General features: G+C 38.7%; 1 protein-coding gene across 1 annotated transcript; it reads left to right on the top strand.

The window, feature by feature from the left end:
* The first annotated feature begins 1,350 nt into the window (after positions 1–1,350).
* LOC141442816 (clotting factor C-like) lies at positions 1,351–21,044 on the top strand. Its single transcript, XM_074107931.1, has 12 exons — positions 1,351–1,461; positions 1,633–1,672; positions 9,080–9,193; positions 10,428–10,574; positions 11,423–11,628; positions 11,822–12,025; positions 12,901–13,110; positions 14,401–14,562; positions 16,427–16,551; positions 17,014–17,190; positions 18,507–18,669; positions 19,681–21,044. Exons 1-12 carry the CDS (start codon positions 1,428–1,430, stop codon positions 19,881–19,883), a joined length of 1,785 nt encoding a protein of 594 aa, XP_073964032.1. The 5' UTR covers positions 1,351–1,427; the 3' UTR covers positions 19,884–21,044.
* The last annotated feature ends 1,355 nt before the right edge of the window (positions 21,045–22,399 follow it).

Here is a 22,399-nt window from a genome sequence, read left to right on the forward strand (position 1 = left end):
TTGCTAGAGATTTAATTTATTTATATCTAAGTTTTATTGGTTATTTTTTCCGTAGTATGTATATTCTTGGATTCGATTAATAAGAAAAATCTAAAATAAACTTAGAGATTAGTTATTATACGAATTCAATGGAATCAAGCAATCTGGTAAACAAATGTGGCGACTGACATTGACACTTGACTGACGACTGGCTGACTGACTGACTGACGTTGGCTCTAGTGATGTGAATGCTCTTTAAGATACTTCAATCAGCAGTAAATAATTATTTTGAATTTATTCATATTTTATTATTTAATGTTTTCCCTAAGTGTTACAATCCAAACTTAAAACATTCCGTTTCTCTTTTACGAATTTCCACCAACCTTATAGCCCCCTTTGGGCTGAAATTTTTAAAAATGGCGAATCACGTATTCTCTTAGTTCTGTTCAATTCAAGAGTCATTCAGAATGTTTCCATGTCCCTTTTAATTTTAAATGTTTAATAACATTTTTACGGAGTTTTAGAATTATATGTTCAAATATACCTAACGTTTTTTCCATACAAACTTTCACTCCTCTTTATACCCCTTTAAGGGTAGAATTTTTAAAAATGGTGTAACATGTATCCACTTATGTTACTTAGTTTATGATGATGGAGTATTCTAATAATTCTTCCCCAATTTGCAGAGCCGCCACAATTATCGGTAGGTAAGGTTGGTTCAATCAAATAATTAATTTTGTATGTACAGCACTAAATTTCCAGAGGCTAGACAGACTTCGGTGAGGAAAAAATTATCATGTCAATTTGACAAATATAACGAATATTCGTCTTCTAATTAATTCTATAAAATAAACATATTTACACAATTATTTAATGATACAATGATTGTTAAAAACAGTGTTGGGTTAATTGAGATGTGAATATGATCGCGATTGGCGTTCAAATGTAAGTAACTACGGAGTAATCGTGAAAAATTTCTTTGTTTACACGATTTTCAATAATTTATTGAATCAGGTGTTACTTTGCGGAGGTCCATATCAATGAACTAAAAGAATTTAAATTTTAATTGTGTTACTCTGAAGATGAGCTCTGGTTGAGTTCGAACGCGTCAGTGTGGTGTAGTGATGGTAATAGATGGGTTTGTGTGATTTGTGTGTGTTCTTACAGTGTGGAGGTGGAGGTGTACTGCAAGAACACTCATATTTTGCATAAGCTTAGCTATCGTAAGGTCGCGGGTGAGTAAGGATATTCTTTTAGTTCATTTACACAATTGTTTAATTCCATAGAATTCTATTTTATCTATTTAACTGATAGCTTGTTTTTAATTGCGTTATCAATATAGTCACGTTCTTATCTCGGCAACTTTCCTGTCTCAAATAATAATTTACAAAAGCTAGTGGATCTCAGTCCGCTGAAGGCTGGTCGTCTGAACGGCCCTACTTGTGATAATGGAACCATCTTACTTCTTGTTTCTTTTTTCTGGTAAGTAAATTACTGATTTTTTCGCGATTAGTTTTATTTAAGTATTGCTTTTTTTTATGGAACCCTTCTGTGCGCGAATCCGTATCGCAAATAGCATGGTTCCCGCGGAACGAGTTGTTCGCAGACGCAGTCGCGGGCAACAGCTAGGTTATCTTTGTTTTTGTTTTGCAGCAGCTTGTGGCCTTGCCGTGGTGAACGCCGCGGGATGTGGGTAAGTGTCACTCATAAATATACCATATAAGGGTGTTTTCAAAAAACCTATGTGTACCTTTTCCTTCAAAATGTATTTTATTTTGTCATACACAATTTATGAGTCAGTTTTGTGACGCCCATACAGAGTGTATGAACAAAACGTCACAAAACTGAAATTTTGCTTTGGTACTTTTTTTTAAACCGTTGGAATCGATTGTGCTCTTGATTCTGTGTAGGAAAAACTACTTTTTTTTGCCAAAATTGAAAACCGACCAAGAGTGTCTCGAACACTTTATAGGGTTCCGTAGCCATTACGAAAAAATCAAGTAATATTTTTCTAAGGATTTCGTATTGTGTACGGATAATCTTCCAAGTTTAGGTATATTTTATACCTTAGGCTGCTATTTACTCTTAAACTACAAATAATTCTGGATCAGTCATAGCCGCCATAATTTTCCTTGTAAATTTGATATAACTACCATCCTAAATTTTATCAAATTTTTCCACAGAACAGTTTAGATTTTAGAGGGGGGGGGGACGCTAGATTTTAATGAAAATTTGGTTGAATATTTCGCAAACAGATCACTAAAACGAAAAATCGTCCTGGCAACCCCTTAATGGTCTTAAGGGTTCAAAGGGTTCAAGACCTATCCAACGATACCTCACACAATAGGGTTAGTAGAGAAAAAAAATCACCCCACTTTACGTCTAGGGGGAGGAATCTTCAAAAAAACTTTTTTTTGTTATTTTTATTTAAGGTACTAATTTGTCGGCTAACTGATATGTATATTCATGCCAAATTACAGCTTTCTCTAGATACTAACGGTCTCTGAGCTTAGCCGCGGTCGGACAGATACATAGACTGTTTTGTGTAAATGCCCATAAGTACAGTCACCTGCGTCAATATTCTGCCACAGCGAAGGGTGCAAATGGAAATGCTACCCGACATTTCGCGTTCACGCCAATACAAACTGGTGTCAAACTGACAAAAGTTTCTATGGGCGTGTACACGAAATATCAGGTCGGTATTTCCATGTCGGTATTGTACAGCCGGTAAATAGTGTCACCCAAATATCTGACTGAAATAGAGTCGTATCAAATTTTCATGCATATGATATTGGTACTATACACGAATATATAATTACGAGTATTTAATTGATTGAATCAGGCGTTACTTAGCGGAGGCAAAAAGGAGGAGGTCCATATCAAAGAACTAGGTACTTATAGAGGTACACAATTACTTTCTCTAGCTCTACGTCTATGCAACTTATGTGTTCAAGCAGCTCCTCCGTCCCCACAATGTCATAAAAACCCAACTATCACCACCCCCACACCACACTGACGCGTTTCGAACTCAAGCAGAGTTCATCATCAGAGCAACACGTCTGGTAGCATGGTGAACCGCACGGTACTACGATATATGTATACCGCAGTGGGGTTACGTTTCTCTACAGCTGACTGTACATACTATAGGCTATAAGTGCCATCCACGAAGACGCGTGATTTTGTCAAAATTAGACACTAATGACATTGTAATAAGAACCACGGCACGCGTCATCGTGAATGACTCTACCTATACTCGCATAACTGAGCTAGGTACAGTCACCAGCACCAATATCTGACACAACAAGCGTGCATAAATATCTGATACGACTCTATTTCTAGGGCAAGAAGGACGTGTCAGATATTTTTACACGCTCCGCTGCGGCAGATATTAATGCTGATGACTGTACTTTTATTTTGCAACTTTTTAAGAACATGACCAGTATTCATTCATTTTTTTCATACAGATTAAAAGTAATTTTCAAAAAAAACGCCGTGGTGGCCTAGGGCAGGTTTGACATATGGCCTCTCAAGCAGAGGGTCGTGGGTTCAATCAAACCCCGGCTCGCACCTCTGAGTTTTTGGAAATTCATGTGCGAAATTACATTTGAAATTTACCACGACCTTTGAGGTGAAATAAAACATCGTGAGGAAACCTGCTCAAACCTGCGAAACAATTCAATGGTGCGTGTGACGTTCCCAATCCGCACTAGGCCCGCGTGGGAACTATGACCCAAGCCCTCTTGTTCTGAGAGGAGGCCTGTGCCCAGCAGTGGGACGTACATATATAGGCTGGGATGGATAAATGTAATTTACAATAGTAGGTATTTAGTAGGTACAATGCTGAATTGACAGCACATTGATAAATGTTTATCTTAGAGATGTCAAAAGTCAAATTATTAAAAACCCCCCGTATCAAGGAAAATACCGTACTGAGAAACGATATCATCACATTGTTCGATACGGAGGACGATTTAACAATTAAACTTGGTGGATCAATAAATATCTATTTAGTTTAAAAAAATATATAGCTCTGTGCATCGGAGGGCAATTTTGCCAGTGTTTTTTTTGCATTAGAAAAAGGGTAAACAATCTTGACGAGTCTTGTTTATTGAAAAACGTTTTTAAGAAAACAGTAACTACCTATTACTACGATACCGAAAGCATGTAAATAATCCTATGTCCTTGCTAATTGTTACATATTTGCTGTGACTTATTTTTGAAGTGTTTTTCAATAAAAAGACACATCAAGATCGCTTACCTTCTTTCTAATGCTAAAAAAACGATGTATACTACGAGTGTCAAACTGAAAGTTCTTAGAAAATCAAAAACTGAGCAAACTAGCAAGTTATTAGTTTTATTATATCTTTTCAAAATAGTGTCCATTCACATCAATACACCGCTGCATCCGATGGAACCACTGAGAAAAGCACTTAGCCCACTCGTCCTTAGGGGTCTCTTCGACGGCCTTTTGAAACGCACCCACTGCTTCCTCGGTGTTCATAAAAAGTTTTCCTCGAAGTTTTTCTTTTATTTTCGTGAATAAATAAAAATCGCAAGGTTCGAGGTCGGGGCTATAAGCGGGTGACCCAGTAATTCCACGTCTGACGTCTCTAAATAGTCGATCGTTCGCCTGGCGGTGTGCGACGAGGCGTTGTCGTGGTGAAGAAGGATCCTACTTCGAGGTCGTTTCTCCCGAACTTTTTCCAATACAAGTGGCAAACAATTGTTAGTGTACCACTCTGCAGTAACTGTTTTTTGATCCTCTAAAACAATTGTCGCATAGTGACCTGTCCTTCCGAAGAACGAGGCCACCATCTTTTTTCCCAAGCTTCGATCTCTCTTCACTTTAGTTGGCAACTCCTCGAAAGGAAACACCCATTGAGCAGATTGTCTCTTGGTTTCTGGATCATAACAGTAAACCCAGCTTTCGTCACCCGTAAGTATGTCGAAAACAGCATTTGAGTCACCTCCGTTAAATCTTTGAATCATTTCACGGCACCAATCAACCCGATGGAGTTTTTGGGCCTCGGTCAAATTATGAGGTATCCACCTGGCACAAAGCTTCCTGATCGCTAAATGTTCATGGAGGATTTTATGCACTTGACTCATACCGATGCCTAAGCTTGTCCAAATCTGTTGATACGTCACTATTTTATCAGTCTCTATCATACGCCGCACAACACTGATTTTATTTTCAGTCGTCGCCGTAGAAGGCCGTCCCTCACGCAGATCATCGGTGAGATTAGTGCGACCACGTTTAAACTCATTAAACCAGTTGTAAATGGTCGCACAAGGTGGGGCTTCATCATGAAAGGCCAATCGAAGTCTATCATAGCTTTCTTGTTGACTTAAATGACATCGAAAGTCATAAAAAACATTGCACGAAAATCTTCTCGCGTTAAATTCATGTTGACGTGACACAGACAATTTTCAATTTGCCGCCAAATCGTAAAACAAATGACAAATGAATAAAATACATACTCAAAAATATTGGCAAAAGTTCCATTTTCAAAATTTAAACTATCTTTTTTATTATATTGTTTACAAGTGGCCAGTTCTAAAAACTTTCAGTGTCGCCTTTATGCTACTAAACATAAGGTCGATGTATACATATTTTGACTCTATGGCTGTATATATATTATATATATTTTTGCATTCGACTGTACAAAGGCGGATTATGTGTACATATAATAATATAGCAATGGGCTACTTAGTGCTGAGCCTTGGAGGCCCATGTCCAGCAGTGGACGTCTTTCGGCTGACATGATGATGATGATGATGCTTGTTACAATAAAAAATACCTACACAATTATGTTTTTGGCTGACGCCTTTTTGAAATATAATATAGTCTATGTCACTTCGACACTTTAAGAAAATGTAATGGTACCTCATGTTGAAAACTGTCCAGTTGTTTAGGCTACAGCGAGGACCAAAACAAATAGACATGTAATACATTGGGGTAGTCTGGAAGAAAGGCAATGAACTAAGACAAACCTCCTTATGGCACTTTTGAAAAGTAGTAGGTAGGTATACCTGCAAAGGAATTTGCAAATCATTAGGTATAAAAAAATACATTGCCACATTAAAAAAATACAATGAACATAACAGAAACACAACAAATAAAACGTAAATTTAGAACTACACAATACCCCACGTATACCCCACGTAGGACAAATAAAGTTTAAAGAACATCTGCGACCTACACTAGTTATTTATGCAACTGTATCATTATAAGGGCCATTGAGACACGAGTGCGAGTTTATGACATGAGGCAAAGCCGAATGTCATATACATGTAGACACGCATGAGTGTCTCAATGGCTGATTATGAATATTTGCATACATTATTTTTTCTACGAGCTCAAACATAAACAAATGATAAATAATGAATACTTACATAACGGACAATAAATGAATTTTTCAATTTGAAAGGTAGCAAATTACTGCTCGCTTCCATTGCCGGCTGTTTTATTTCTGGCGGCGTCATCATTTCTGCATCCCTTAATTTACCAAAGTCACACATTCTCACATATAAAAAGTCGTTTAAATAGTGATTAACTCTTTTATTTCTTTTAATTTTCAAGAACTTCGTGCAAAAGCAAAACAAATCCCGCTATTTTGAAACTTTTTTTTTCACTAATTACAACCTTAGAATGGACCCGGGAACTTTTTCGACTACAGCCAATTTTTTATGTAAACAGATTTCAATTAATCTTTAAAGTCGATTTAACAATAATTAAGTAAATAAAATGGAATGGTCGAAGTTTTTTTTTTGTTTTAAATCCCGCCATTTGCAGTGCGGAAATGAACATTGTGAAACGTTTCACAATGAAATGTCAAAGTTGCGATCACACCATGCACCTCATTGGATTACCGATAGCGATATCGTTAGAAGCACATTGTAGTACGCGAGTAGAAAATAGTTATTTATGCAACTGTATCGCAATAGGGGTCCTTAAAACACGAGTGTGGTTTTATGAGTCGGATTGTCCAAAGCTTGTTGGTAGAGTCGTGAGATTGTTCGTGCCAGAAGTTCGACGAATAGGTCTGCGGCCGCGGAGATTTTGTGAGATAATGGATGATAGGCAATCTAGTGTTTTTTCTTAAGTTAATTCTTTCTATTTCTGTTTTTTATTTGTTTTATTTTGTGTATATTTTTTTAATTTCTCGGCGTATTGGTAAATTACTGTGACGCTGTGTAATGTTATTGGAATAAATAAATAAATAAATGAAACATAATAGGGTCACATGAGTGTTTTAAGGCCTAATTACGTACAGTTGCATACAATATTTTATCTACATCCATATTAAATCCTCCATCATGCGTTCAAGAACAATTGAGCTGCATTGACGAGAACTAGGTACTCGTACATGGCTGCGCCACGAGCTGCGCCGGCTGCGCGCCCCACCCCACGACCTGCGCGACGTGAACGCCACCCTACTGCACCGGTACTGTAATGATGTATGAAATCTCATTACGATACAGATATCTGCTGTGTTCATTATAGAATACAATGTCGTAATGCTGGTCATTATCTCTGGTTTTTGAACCTATAATGGAGGATTTACTATATGGGTGTATGTAGATAAATTATTTTATTATTTTGCTTGGTTCCGTGTACAGTAAAAATATTTTTTTGTATATTTGGCGCAAACTTAAATATTGTAAAAACCTACCCTAAAACTTAGAAAAATACACATAACAAAAAAATTAGTATGATTTACTACAAAAAAACAGAATTATGGACACAAGCTAGATATGAAATTAATAATGGCCATAAAGTATGGACTTATAACTAACTCACAAACTTTCGCATTTATTGTATTAGTAGGAAGTAGGATAAACTTATCATTACATACAACATTGAAACGGACTACACCTATATCCAATTTTACGGTACCCTAAATTTCAATTTGGTTGGCAATACCACTGGGTATTACATTACCTAAATAATTCTGAAATACAATAAACTTTTTCTCAAAATATATTATAACATTTAATTTTATTCCAATATTTTTCTTGTGCCTTCCCGCCTTTTTGTCATTAAAAATAAACTGTAGGTGTATTTTTCCACCGAAAACACCACAAGCTGTTTCAGACCCAATAAAAAAAAGTCCGGAGTTACAACAAAATATCTGATACCGGCCCTTAGACTTGGCCGTATACGACTTGTGCCAACATTTCCATGGCCTTTTTAACTTTTTAAGAAATTTGTGACTGATTGCAGGCGCGCTAATTTTTATTTTTTTTTATTCTTGAAAAATATGGCTCTGTCCATTGGAGGACAATTTTGCCAGTGTCTAGTAGGTTTTGCCGTTATTTCCAGTTTCCACTCCCTAATTTATTATTGTCGAGCAAAGATTTGTCGAGCTATGCGCCTGCAATCTTTTTAACTTTTTAATTTTTTGCTGACCATATACTATGCACTTCACCTTCTGATATGTAAAGAATAATGTCAACTATTACGGTAATTTTTGAGAAAAAGGTAATTAAAGTGTAAAGATATTATCCTCGACCTTGACGCGGTAAGTACGCGTCTAACTCATGACTATATCTTGAAAAAAAAATTTCGATAACCTTTAACAAGTTCATTGTCTATCAGAATGAGAATATTATTTGTAATAAGAATTTTTTTCGACGACTGAAAAGTATAGCATACTCGTATATATATATACTCGAATTTATTATACAGTGTCTCTAAACAACTTTAATAGTACGATACAACTCTGCTCAAAAGCTGAGCTACTTTTGTTTCGTACCACTTTCAAATAACTTGAACTTAGATAATTTAAATTAAAAGTTCACTCGGTGATATAGTCGATAATACATTTTATAGTCAAAGTCGAAGATACTTTTACACTTTAGCACCTTTTGTCACTGTATGCCTTCTGTCAATTTCGTACTAAAGTTTAAACACGAGGTGACACCGACCAAAATTCAAACATATCTTTGACTTTGACCGTACGTATTTTTCCATCGATTGATTGATGTAGTAGAAACTGTCGATATCGACGTCGACCAATCCATTCAACCATAGATCGATGGCATCGATTGACGATCGATCGATTAGTGTGGTAACCTTTTGGCTGTAATGCTTCAGGGACCAGTTCCAGTGCCGCGACGGGAGCTGCGTGGATCAACGGAAGCAATGCAATGGACAAGCCGACTGCGTCGACTGGAGTGACGAGACGATGACAAGCTGCCGCGGCGTATAGTAAGTCGCTGCCATATTTGCTACAGGACATTGTATGTATGTATGTAATAGTATTTTATGCAACTGTATCGTAATAGGGGTCCTTAAAACACGAGTGTGGGTTTATGAAACGAGGCGTAGCCGAGTTTCATAATAGGGTCACATGAGTGTTTTAAGGCCTAATTACGTACAGTTGCATACAATATTTTATCTATATCCATATATCAAATCCTCTATCATGTGATCAAGAACCATTGAGAATGACCTGCATTAACGAGAACTAGTGCTGCTGCACGTGGTCGCGGCGCCCCCCCCCCCCGTGCTGTAATGATGTATGAAATCTCATTACGATACAGCCATGTTCATAAAATATAATCCAATGTCGTAATGCTGGTCATTACCTACATTCAATGGTAGCCCTATGTCCAACAGTGGATGTATTAAGGCTGATACGATATTATTATGATGATAATTTTTTTTTCTAAGCTCACTAGTTAACACAGGGTCGGAGCTTGAACCTAGTCGTTGTAGCCTAGTTTGATGGGCTCTCAAGCCAAGGTTCGTGGGTTCGAACCCGAGCTCGCACCTCTGAATTTTTTGGAATTTATGTGCAAAATGACATTTGAAAATCATGAACTTTATGGTGAAGGAAAATACCGAGAGGAAACCTACACTTGCGAAGAAACCGCACTGGACCCGCGTGGGAGCCACGGTCTAAACTAGAGGAAGCTTATGCGCTGCTCTGGTCAGCATCAAAAGTAGCTGGTTACTTTTTTACTCTGTCACATTAACACATTTGTCAATCTTGTATGCCGCTAAGTACGTGGCTGTAAAACGACAAAGTACAAAAGTAACCAGCTACTTTTGATGCTGACTGGACGTCTACAGACTGAGATATGATGTGATATGAATCAGGGATTACGAACAAGGTCTTAAGCAGCAGGAGGCTGGAGGATGCTTTCTGGAATTTTCTCAGGACTCAGGGTATATAGGCTTATAGTTGGTATTAATGCTCTAGGTGTTCAATGGGTGCTCGGATTAAGCTGCATCTCAAAAAGCTTTGTTTCAAATTTGCAAAGCTGGTTGGAATCAAAACCATTATTTCCAGTTGTCCTAGAACCTAGAAACGTATGAATGTAGCTCTTATTAGAGGCATCTATGTTTTTGTAGGCATCGCTCGCTACGCACACCATTTGTTCTTACAATAACCCGTTAATTACTATGTGACCTTTAATCCTGAACATTTCTCCAACAGCAGGCCGTTCTGGAACCTTGTCTTAATTTGCGGTAACGCTCAAGTCCGCAGTACGTTGGACGACGTATGCCCGGTTAGTTGTGCCAGCAACCCCATCGACTGTGGACTCCATCTAGCGGCGCTTACGGTGCAAACGCCTGTCGTCAAGTAAGGTTTTATAGTTTTAGCAGCGCCCACCAGAGACGTATGAGGAAGTGGTGTGCGAGGAAAATCTCATCATTATTATCATCATCACTAGCTGGAAGACGTACACTGCTGACAAAGGCCTCCCCTTTTGCACTGGTTACCCTTAATTTTATGTCTACAAGTATAGGTATTCAATTTTGTACTGATTGGTGGAGTGCAATAATAGTAGATTATTATCGTGACCGGAAGTAGGCAATTGCTGGCTGAGTATGAGAATTAAACGGACGAGCCTGCGTGTCTGTTTAACTAATACGAAGCCAGTAATTGCTATTCCAGCCGAGACTAATATAAAGCTTTTCTCAAAAATGGTGAAGGAAAAAAACTAAATTAGAATAAACCTTTTCTCAATACAATATATTGTGTCATTTAATTTTATTCCAATAAATTTTTTCATGCTTTCCGCCCAACCGAAAACACCACAAGTTGCTCCAGATCCAATAAAAAAGTCTGGAGATCCAGCAAAAAACTGATAGCAGCCATTTGAGTTGGCTGTATTGTGTACGACTTGTGCCAACATTTCCATGGCCGTTTTCACTTTTCAATAATTAAATTATTGTCGAGCTAGCGCGCCTGCAATCTTTTTAACTTTTTAATTTCTCGCTGACCATAAACTATGCACTTAGTAAAGAATAATGTAGACTTTTACGGACATTTTTGAGAAAAGAATATTTGTGTTTGAGTGGCTCACTAATCCCGGCTTGCGATAATACATTTTGCTTAGGAGCAGGATTCTGCTAACACTGAATTTCCATAGATATCTATCTACAAAGTATGAAACTCTTGGTGCATGAGACTGTTTTATTTTCTAGGCCACCCCTAGCAGCTTCTTGTGCCTACCCGCGAGTCATCGCCCACGGACGCATATCCGTCAATGGCGAGATCGACGTCGTAAACAACACAGCTTCACACGGCTCCGACCTTCGCTTTTCGTGCGACGAATGGTACGATCTCATCGGAAAGTCGAAGGTTTACTGCCAGTTCGGCACGTGGTCCGAGGAGTTCCCGACCTGTGTTCGTAAGTAGTTAGCTGTTAACAACTGGAAATATGTCTGTTTAGATTCGATTTATAGTAAACTAATTGTTTTTATCAATGTGGCATCGAAGCACCAAATTCAAGAAAGACTGAGCGCAACATGTCTACAGAATGCATCTGAATCTCCGAGCAAAAGTCGCCACTGATTGGGTAACATGAGGCTTTTTTTTTTCAGGATCATCAAGAGACCGTTGCATCCTGCCCCAATATCCAGATCATGGCCGGTACACAGTTCCCACAAACAATAACTCCCGCCCTGGTGACCACTTTGAGACGGTGTCTTTGAGCTACGAGTGCGATGCGGGATACGAACTACTTGGTCACAACATTGTCACGTGCCACCGCGGTTCCTGGGCCCCTAATTTCCCGACGTGCACAAGTAAATGTCTTCCTTTTTACTGACGTACAAAAATGACAGGTCAGTCATATGCTGAGTCAGCGGCCGTTTCACTTTTGCGAGGACACACAAAATCATATATTTTAATTTTTGTATTTCTTTTTTTTTTGTTTTATTTGTGTTTGCTGTTGTTGTTTTTTAGTTTGGTTGTATTTGTGTGTCTTTATGAATGTGAATAAATGTCTTCTATTCTATTCTATTCTATATGAAAATGACCAATTATTTTTGCAAATTTTCCTCCTTGTAAATATCTACGAGGCATTATGGTGTGCTTAAAGTTACCAATTCAGATTGGGCTACACGTTACCACACGGCGGCCACGACGTACAAAATACGCGTTCTTGAATCTACATAAAGCACGACGACGTCTGTACACGCGTCAATGTGTGCGTAAGATACACAGGGCTGACTATCGAAAAACCCTAGGAACTATAAGTACTACCAATGACATTTAAAGGTACTTATATATGGCTTAGATATACATGTGCAAATAAATGTTATTTATTTTAAACCTACTTAAAATGTGTCTGTCTGTATATTTAAGCATTATTATTTTCAATTACAATAGATGTACTACAAATTAAACGAATTATTCGGTAGGTAGTTATTTCATGTATTAATCGCGATAATTTCAGAAATCATTATTTATTTATTAAAGGAAGTAGTTAGGGTATCGTTACCATTTCGCAAAATAATTGCATTGTAGGAGGAGGAACAGATCGCCCACCTATTTTTCCAAGATAGTTGTAATGAAAGTTCACCACTGATCTGATCTTCAAACAGAACCACAACCAATATCAAGAGTGTAGCGACAGAAGTTTTCAAATTGATTTTCAGACCATTTATGTATGTTTCAGAATTGTGCAGGCTGAATCCTCATCCAAGTATAAGCCATAAATGCTACATGCCAGGCGAGTACAGCGGGCTCCGTCCGTGCAACTTGTACGAGCGCCACGGCACGATAGTGACCCCAGAGTGCAACAGCCCTAACTACTACCACGCCGGCGTTTTAAAGATAATGACATGCCTAAACGGGGACTGGGACCACGTACCAATATGTGAGCCAGGTGAGCTAGTATAGCTGAAGACTGAAGCACTGAAGGCTTTATGGTCTAACGTGCTCGGGTTCACAAATGTTTTGCCACTTCTTTCTGTCACACGGTATAAGACGAGCGTAGAAAGAGATGGCGAATGCGATCGTGAACGCTTGCTTAGACCTTGGTCATTCTGACCCGCCGCCCGCGGCGTGTAGCGGCTGGCGGTAGACGCTGGACGCCGCAGACAACGGGTGTTTGGTCGTTCTAGAACGTAACCGCGGCGGCAGTTTCCGAGTTGTATGAAGAGACGTGTGTACGCGAAATGGAAAACACTAGCATATTTACTGCTTTAGTAGGAAGAGGATGAGGATTTATTAATAATGTTAAAGCTAAAACAAAAAAAAGAAGAACAATGTGTTTAAAGTTGGAAAAAAAGGAGTGCCTACAATACTTTGGTGGCTAAGCATTTAAAAGATAATGTAATAAATCACAAATTAATTTTGTATTTTAATTTTATTCAACTTGTGATTTAATGCAATAATTTTTTATTTGCAACTTAAATACATATAAGTATGAAACATCCAAGACCCGATAAATTAATTGTAATTAATAATAAATTATTATATCATAAAATCGTTCGTCTTTCTCTATGGTAAATTTTTCCATATTGAACGCTAGAGTCCACCCGCCGCAATGCTGCAAAATAACTAAAGACGCCGGGTGCAGGGGGCGGAAGTCGCGGGCGGCGGGGGGGCGTCGCGCTTGGCGGGCGAGTAACGACCGCTCCCGATCATTGACGAACACAACATATACTTAGACGCGGCGGGCGACCGCTGCCCGCCGCTGGTGGCGGGTCAGAACTACCAAGGCCTTGGCGGTTTCAGAGATGCAGCCTGGTGACAGACAGACAGACAGACGGACAGACGGACGGACAGAGGGGTCTTAGTAATAGGGTCCCGTCATTACCCTTTGAATACAGAACACTAAAAACGACCGTATACGCGCAGAAAAAACGCTAGTCTGGAAACGCCCTTGGACAATATGGTCGCAGATTTTGTGCCGCTCAGTATAATTCGTGATTCCTCGTGCCTACATCTTTCCTTTGGGAAGGACATAAGAAATAATTACAATTGGACACTAATGGCCTTTGTATACACATACTTTGTATGTACATAGTGAAAAACTAGTAGGAAAAGCCGGAGATTTTTTCCTCTATTTTTCCTGAACATCTTGATCTCTAAGCAGAAAGTTGCAAAAAATGATTCCAAAAATATACATTTGGTAAGCGGGAGGTTAACATTATTCGTCCGTGTTGAACAGAATGTGGGCGCGTGACGCCGAACGGCGTCCCGATGCAGGTCGGGGGCAAGTCGGCTAAGCACGGCGAGCTGCCGTGGCACGCAGGCATCTACGATAAGAGGAGTAGCCCGTACATGCAGATCTGCGGAGGTTCCCTCGTCAGCACCACCATGGTTATATCTGGTAAATAATTTGTTTCAAACATGCAATAAAAAGTTTATGTTGTGTTCCTTAAAATAGGCTTCAAAGTATAACGTTGTAGGCCTTAAAACAGGCTTCAAAATATACCGTTGCAGGCCTATTTATAGGCCGAAGTCCACATACTTGGTGAGTTTGACTTGACATAGAAAGATTATATAATATAATAATATTTATTTCAGTGCATGTTTGAGAAAAACACTATACAAGTCTCGGCGTGAAAGAACTTGCCAGCCTCGTATACCAATCCGTCTATCTATACAGACTCAGCCTTCCCGGCGGCCTCTGCAGTAATGTACAGTTATCTATTGCTACTATGTCTATTATCTCTTTTACTGACACAGTATCTATATATCTATTGTTCGTTTTTTGAGCGAGTAAATTTTGCAGGTGATAGGACCTTGTGCAAGGTCCGCCCGGATTGCTACCACCATCTTGCTCGCTAATCCTGCCGTGAAGCAGCAGTATTGTATTGTATTGTAAAACTCTTTATTGTACATAAAAACACATGAAAATAACATAACACAGGATAATAGCATAGGAGCAGTGCTTGCACTGTTGTGTTTCGGCGTGGAGAGTAAGACAGCCGGTGAAATTACTGGCACTTGAGGTATCCTATCTTAGGCCTCTACGTTGGCAACGCATCTGCAATACCCTTGCTGTTGCAGATGTTTATGCGGCGGTATCTCCTACCATCAGAAGACCCACTTGCTCGTTTGCCATCCAGTCGAATAAAAAAAAGAGTAATTAGTCAAGTAAACACGCTACCAAACAGCTACCAGCATCCAGCAACAGAGATTAATAATTTTTTCGCTTCTCATGCTCTTGAAATGTTACTTACCTACTTTTAAATGTTACTGCATATCGGGGCTAAAGCTCCTTATTAATCTTTAGGGATTAAAGTTTTTTTTTTTAATTTACTCTGGAAACCCATAAACAGCCAATCAGGGTGTTTGCGAATAGAGGGTTATCGCCATTTTTATTGATTTTGTACTACGAACAAATAATATCAGGAAGCGTAACTCAGAACAAATTCCACACAAAAAGTGGCCATACTTAAAACCAAAACGACTTATGATTCAAATACGAATCAATTTCGAGGTTGCAAATAGACGTGCTTGTTGATTGGTTACAATTCAGAAAGAATGCAGGCATTGGTTGGCTCGCGTGATGCAATGTCAGATGACAACCTGTGCCCTTAGTGTAAGTTTTCGGTTACAAAATACGTCTCGATCGCGTTCGCGTTCAAATCCCAATTTGTATGCAAACACGAACAGCGCCTCTAGCGGAACGGAAAACTTACACTAAGGGCACTGACGTTCAAACACTTCACATCTAACGTTTCAATGACGTGTCATATATTGATAGACAGCTTGCTTTTTAAGCGATTTAAAGGAAAAGGAGGTTATGAATTCGGTTGTGTTTTTTTGGTTGTTACCTCAGAACTCCGTCACTAACTTATGAATCGATTTGAAAAAAAAAATCGTTTGTATAGGAATACTCCAATTAGTTCCCATATAGGCATGAAATCAGGATCGGATGATTGGATCCTTTATTGGATCCTAAGAAAGTCGAGGGAACTTCAAATATTGTAGGGACACCTATGGTATTTTCGATATATTTAGTAGTAACTCGTGCAATTGCTGTTGAACATCATCATCAGTCATTTATTCGCACATATATCATGTTAGTCCAAATAAATGACTGATTACAGATTACCTACTGCTCTGATTTGAATAAATTAATAACATACACAAAACACGACAGTATTGTTCTAACTGATACTTGTTCTGACTTGCATGTTCATGTTTTATGGTTTGGTTCAATTTCTGTGATGTTCCATATGCAGCTGCACATTGCTTCTGGAATAAAGAGAACAATAGCTTGGCCTCGGCCACAAACTACGCGGTCGGCCTCGGCAAGATCTATCGCCCCTGGCCCAACACCCATGACGAAAACCGCCAAACCTTCGACGTAAGTAAAACTAAACCCTCAACCTTTTCGTCATCACGGTACTTGAGCTTTTCAACGGTTTAGTATGACAATGAGAAAAACCACTTTTGAAAAAGACCACTTCTTATTATTACCACTTATTGAAACGACCGCTTCTTGAAATGACCATTAATAAAATAGAATAATTGGCTTTTTCTGGTACATTTAGACTCCCTGACTTTTTAAGGACCATAATATGCAGTGATCCGTGAATTTACGTTTCAGAATTAGGTATGACGACGAGTGACCAGTAAAACGCCAGGCAGAGATTAAGTTATTTTACATTATTATTCGATTAAATATAGATATTTAAAGAAGTGGACATTCAAAAAAATTGGCATTTTGGAAAATGGTCATTGTGGAAAATTGCATATTTCCCGCGAAAAACTAATTCTTCGCAGACAAACTGGCGGGCCCTTATCTGTGTTTCTCGTATCCACCCAGGTCAGTGATGTGAAGGTGCCTACGCGTTTCCGCGATATCGAGACGCTGTACCAGAGCGACATAGCGCTGGTGTTCCTGGACAGGCCAGCGGTGTACCATCACCACGTGCGACCGGTCTGCATCGACTTCGACGTCAACTTTGACAGGCGACAGCTTGAAGATGGCAAGAAGGGAAAGGTGAGGCCTTAGACTAAAGATTAAAATATACAAATGATTAAAGAACATCAGAGTGTATTAGTTGCGATTCACGTTTTTGAGCATATTTAGATTACGTGAGAAAGCGCAGCAGCATTTCAGTCACCGACAGCCAAAGATAAAAATTAAAAAAAAAACAATGTTCGCCATCCGAAATACTTGCACAATGTCTCTAGACGGGATTCCTTTGTTTCCCATACATTTTTTGTTCCGAATTTCGATGGTCAGAAATTGATATCCATATAATTTATAAACATAAACATCACTAGTCATAATTTTTATTCAGTATAATGCTTATTAGCTCTAATATTAATGGCATATAATATGAAATTATATAATCACAAAAGTCATACATTTTTAACTATAACGTTCAAAGATCTAACGATAATTATTCAGAAATAGTTTAAGCCATATATTTCACCGTACTAATGGTTGTTACTCATATCGTTTTAATGCCTAAAGTGTCTAGGTCTAAGAAACCAAATCCATAATATTGATAGGCATATAGAAAATTACTCAGAAACATTTCCAGGCATACATTTGAAAGTGTTAATGCATTTAACTACGACTTTAGATAATATTACTAATAGAAATTATGTTGAAAACAATTTGATTTGTGCGAGCGAGCGAAGCGAGCGAGCAAGACGGTTCGGAGCAGAAGCGACTCGGATAGGTTAGGTTTAGAAGGCTAAGGCGGGAGCGAAGCGGAGCGTAGCTCCCGCCTTAGCCTTCGATGTTAGTTTTTTTTTATAACAGCCCGGATAATATTGCTTCACAAATGATTTTTGATCCTCGATGTTCCTATAAAAATTGTTTATTATGAACTTTGATTGTTATGCATACAACTACAGTTAGGTAAACATTCGGTAGTTAAAATATTATGTATTTCATTTTTCTGATAATTAATTGAATTAATTTTTATAATTATTATGAGTGTTTTTATTGAATGTAACATTATGACGTTAAATGTTATGACTAACTTATCAGGTGGCTATCAATCAATATGACCTGAGAAAAAAGACTTTACAACAATTATTATGAACTAGTTTATTGCCTTTAATATTATGGAATGGTATACTATATGGACATCGAATGTTTAAGCTAACCAATTTTATGACTTACAATAATTTTGACCTGCGAAAATCGGAACTTCACTTTATACTGTTTAATATAACTTAATAACGTTATGGATTGTTAAAATCGGAGTTTAAATTTTATGGGAAACAATAGAGACCCCTCTAGACAGTTAGGTGCCTATGTTAGTGATTGGCTCACAGGGATTGATTTTGTTATTGCAGATAGCAGGCTGGGGGAATACGAAAGAGAACGAATTAGCTCCGGCGCAGGTGTTGCAAGTACTGGAGCTGCCGGTCGTTTCACTCAGCGAATGCATCACGCGTGTGACCAGCGAGTTCCGGCAGTTCATCACCAACGACAAGTTCTGTGCTGGCTATTGGAATGGTAACTTTTTGCTCATCTCCTTTACTGACGCAATATGACCGAAAATATGGCGAGCGCACAGAAATAGGTTTCTCTATAGTACATTATGCATGCTGTTCCCTTCACAAGTACGAGTAGCCACAGCCCAGCTCACCAATACAGTGCCTAGATTGGTGAGCTCGGCTGCGCAGTGGACAGATCGCAAAGTGGTAGCGGGGACGAAAGGAAGTAGGTATATTGTAGAAAGTGTAAATTAATTTACTTAATTGTCTTTAATTTCTAGCTCTACTCTCGAAATTAGTCCTTGTCAATTACCGTTGCGCCGTTTTTAAAAGAAAATCAAAACTAACATAAAAAATCCATTGGCGTATTTTGCATTTTGATTTCACTGGGCACAGTAAAAAAGGGATTTCAAGAAAACACTACTTGCTTGAAAGTATCCATTCTCAATTTTGGAGAAACTAGGTACCTTTAGGTTTTCAGTAATTTAACTACCTAACATCTTGTTTTCATCTTGTTAACGAAACGGCTCCACTCATGGTTGTTTTTAAGTCGATAAGTTCTTTTCATTATTTCTACAGATATTTGGGGTAAAATACCGTCTTTACCATAAGGGCACAAGGAGCCCGTGCCCGATGCCTCTTTATCTCAGGGGCCCCGAATGGCCGATATCACTTTTTTTCTATTTTAATCCGACAAAAAGTTATAATAACTAGGAGATTTTGCTCAAAAGAAATCCCATAAGCCGGTATCTTAATCATATATTATTTATATTTGATTTTGTGTGTAACTGTGTACCACATTCACAGCAGAAAAAATGTATCATTCATTTTCTTTAACTCCCAAAAAGGCTCCAAGTTCTTGTGTGCCCCAGGCCTCCCCGAGGCCTAATAAAACGGCCCTGTTGGGATATTTCACTGAATCTGCCTTCCTTCCTTCCCGGGGGATAGCGATGAGCGGACACTTCACAAAGTCGCAGGTATCCTAATTTGGTAATACTATAGTTATAGTTAAAATGCTTGTCATTTTTAGAGGGCAAGGCCCTGTGCCGCGGAGACAGCGGCGGCGGGCTGGCGTTCGCAGAGTCCGAGCGCTCCATGGAGCGCTACTACCTGCGCGGCGTGGCCTCCACCGTCGCTAGAAACAATACGGCGTTTTGCAACACGGAGTCCGTTACCACTTTCTCCATGATATCCAGACATGAGCAGTTCATCAAGGAGTATCTGCGAATTTAGATATGAAGCCTGGATGACAGATCTCAAGGGACCGTCAAGTTTGTAGGGCCTACGCTAGTTGGACAGGTGCTCGGAGCGGGCACAGCAGGGCTACTGCGAAACCCGAAACTTGAAGTTCGTGTCGTGCGGTCCTTCTGACACTTATACTATTTGATACGAGAGCGAGAGGGACGGTACGATACGAACTTCGAGTTTCGAGTTTCGTAGTAGCCATGCAGGCCTGCGGACGCGGATGTAGGTGTCATCCGTCGCACGCGCCGCACGCAGTTAGCGCTGCTCCAACTATTTTTCAAAAGGCGTCCACCCGCTCTGTGCAAACCGCGTCAGCTAGCATAAGCCCTTACATAGTCTGGCTAATGAAAGATCAACCTATAAAAACGTGGCAAATTAAAAAAAATGCAGACGGTATCACCGCAGAATAAGTAATGGAACGGGTACAGAAGCTTCTCTGCCGTACAAAAATGACGTTTAGGCATAAGAATCGTGCTTATTTTATGCTTCTCTGTCTATCGCATGCCTATTGGAAAACAAGTGATTATTTAAAACGATATGTTGAACATAAAATATAACATAACACACATATTCATACAACATAACATACATTAAACAGATAATTGGTCATATATTATTTATTGCTTACTTTTCTATCCATTCCATTGTAAAGGTTGCCAGGAAGAGATCGCTCTGAAGCGATAAGGCCGCCTATTGCTTACCTCAGAAAATCTCTGTATATATGCCTGTTTTCTGTACTGCTTGCTATGTGATGGTGTGCAATAAAGAGTTATTGTATTGTATTGTATAAAAAGGTTAATACGAATATTTTTGAGAAATCTGAATTTTATGAACCACAAATGTATTGACCAGTTCTGAAAGTGATTAGTACCAAAATATTTTTTTTTGTTTAAACCAGGCTTCCCTCTCTGCTTGTTTTTGTTTGAATTTGGTTATCATGGTAAAAATAATCTGTCGCACACCACTTTTGTTTTTCCCATGTTCCAGCAGTAAATTTCCAAAAAACTCTATTTTTACACACGAAGGTACTAAACTCAACAAGTCACAGAATAGATAACCATAACAGCACACATTACATCAACATTTGTTACATTTGTGACATTTTTGTATTTCCTTTTGGTACAATAAAGAGTATAGACAAACAAACAAGCTCAAGTGTCTGTTTTCTTATACTCATTGGTCTGTTTTCCCATGACATATGAATAATGTTGCCACTCAAATAATAGCTGGGTTTAGAGGCCGTATTGCCTAACGCTTACCACGTTCGCGATCGCAATCCAATGACAGATTTCGCATACAAAAACTGACATTTGATTGCGATCGCGACCGTCAGAAACGTTAAGCAAATACGGCCCACTTTTCATTAGCCAAACTCTAGACATCAGTCACACGCTCATTCTGGCGTTAGTTAAGTCCATTATTCTGATTTTCTGTTATTCCAAATGGATTGGCGAATATTAGTGACTACATTCAATTTCCACCAGTCCGGACCATCAATCCGTCAGTCCGTGGAGGTTACGCGATTATTTGCTCGTCATTATTACCAGAATGATGGAATGAGATGACGCCAGAATTACTTTGTAAACGGTGTCTTAGAAAGGTATGCGACAGTGTCTCAGATATCCAGTTATAAGCAATTAAGCGATTATTGCTCGTCAGCTACCAGAAGATGGAATGAGATGACGCCAGAATTACTTTGTAAACGGTGTTTTAAAAATTACCGTGCGAATCCCCTAAAATTAAATCGTGGTTTTCATTGACATTACATTAAAAACAATCATGTCAAATTTCATGACTCTAAACCCAGCGGTTGTTCTTTCGAGATTTTATCCCTATTCCGTGGGAATATCGGGATAAAAAGTAGCCTATGTGTTATTCCAGATGTACCTACATGCCAAATTTCATGACTAAGCCCAGCGATTGTTATTTAGAGATTTTATCCCTATCCCGTGGGAATATCGAGATAAAAAAGTATCCTATGTTTTAATCAGGTTATGAACTAACTTTTTGCCAAATTTCATCCAAATCCGTCCAGCCGTTTGAGCGTGAAGAAGTAACAAACATACTCGCTCACTCGCTCACAAACTTTAACATTTATAATATTACTTAGTAGGAAGTAGGATTACCGACTGATGATCAAGATTATGAAAACAAGGGTTGAAATCCATACTTTTATATTAATATTATAAATGATAAAGTAACTGTCTGTCTGTCTCTCTGTTACGCTTTCACGCCTAAACCGCTGAACCGATTTTGATGAAATTTGGTACAGAGATAGAATAGACCTTGGGAAAGAACATAGGCTATATCTTTTATCGCGATAAAGAGGCTTTCAGGGGTTGAAATAGCGGATGAAAGTTTATATGGTGGAAGTTCGTCGCTGTCGAAGATAAAACCATGAAACTTGGCAATTAGGCACTCAATCAGAAACAAGTCGATATTTGCTTGAGCTTTTTTGAAAATTCGACCTGTGAGGTGATGAAAGATTATATGGAAGGTCGTGA

This window comes from Choristoneura fumiferana, chromosome 26, assembly GCF_025370935.1.
Source record: "Choristoneura fumiferana chromosome 26, NRCan_CFum_1, whole genome shotgun sequence".
Classification (NCBI taxonomy): domain Eukaryota; kingdom Metazoa; phylum Arthropoda; class Insecta; order Lepidoptera; family Tortricidae; genus Choristoneura; species Choristoneura fumiferana.

What these genes read in the sequence shown, in the direction of transcription:
- LOC141442816 (XM_074107931.1), top strand. Translation starts at nt 1,428, where the DNA reads ATGGAACCATCTTACTTCTTGTTTCTTTTTTCTG. An exon ending in GTGCAAACGCCTGTCGTCAA is followed by an intron (nt 10,575 to 11,422) that starts GTAAGGTTTTAT and finishes TTTATTTTCTAG; the next exon opens with GCCACCCCTAGCAGCTTCTT. An exon ending in AAGATGGCAAGAAGGGAAAG is followed by an intron (nt 17,191 to 18,506) that starts GTGAGGCCTTAG and finishes TTGTTATTGCAG; the next exon opens with ATAGCAGGCTGGGGGAATAC.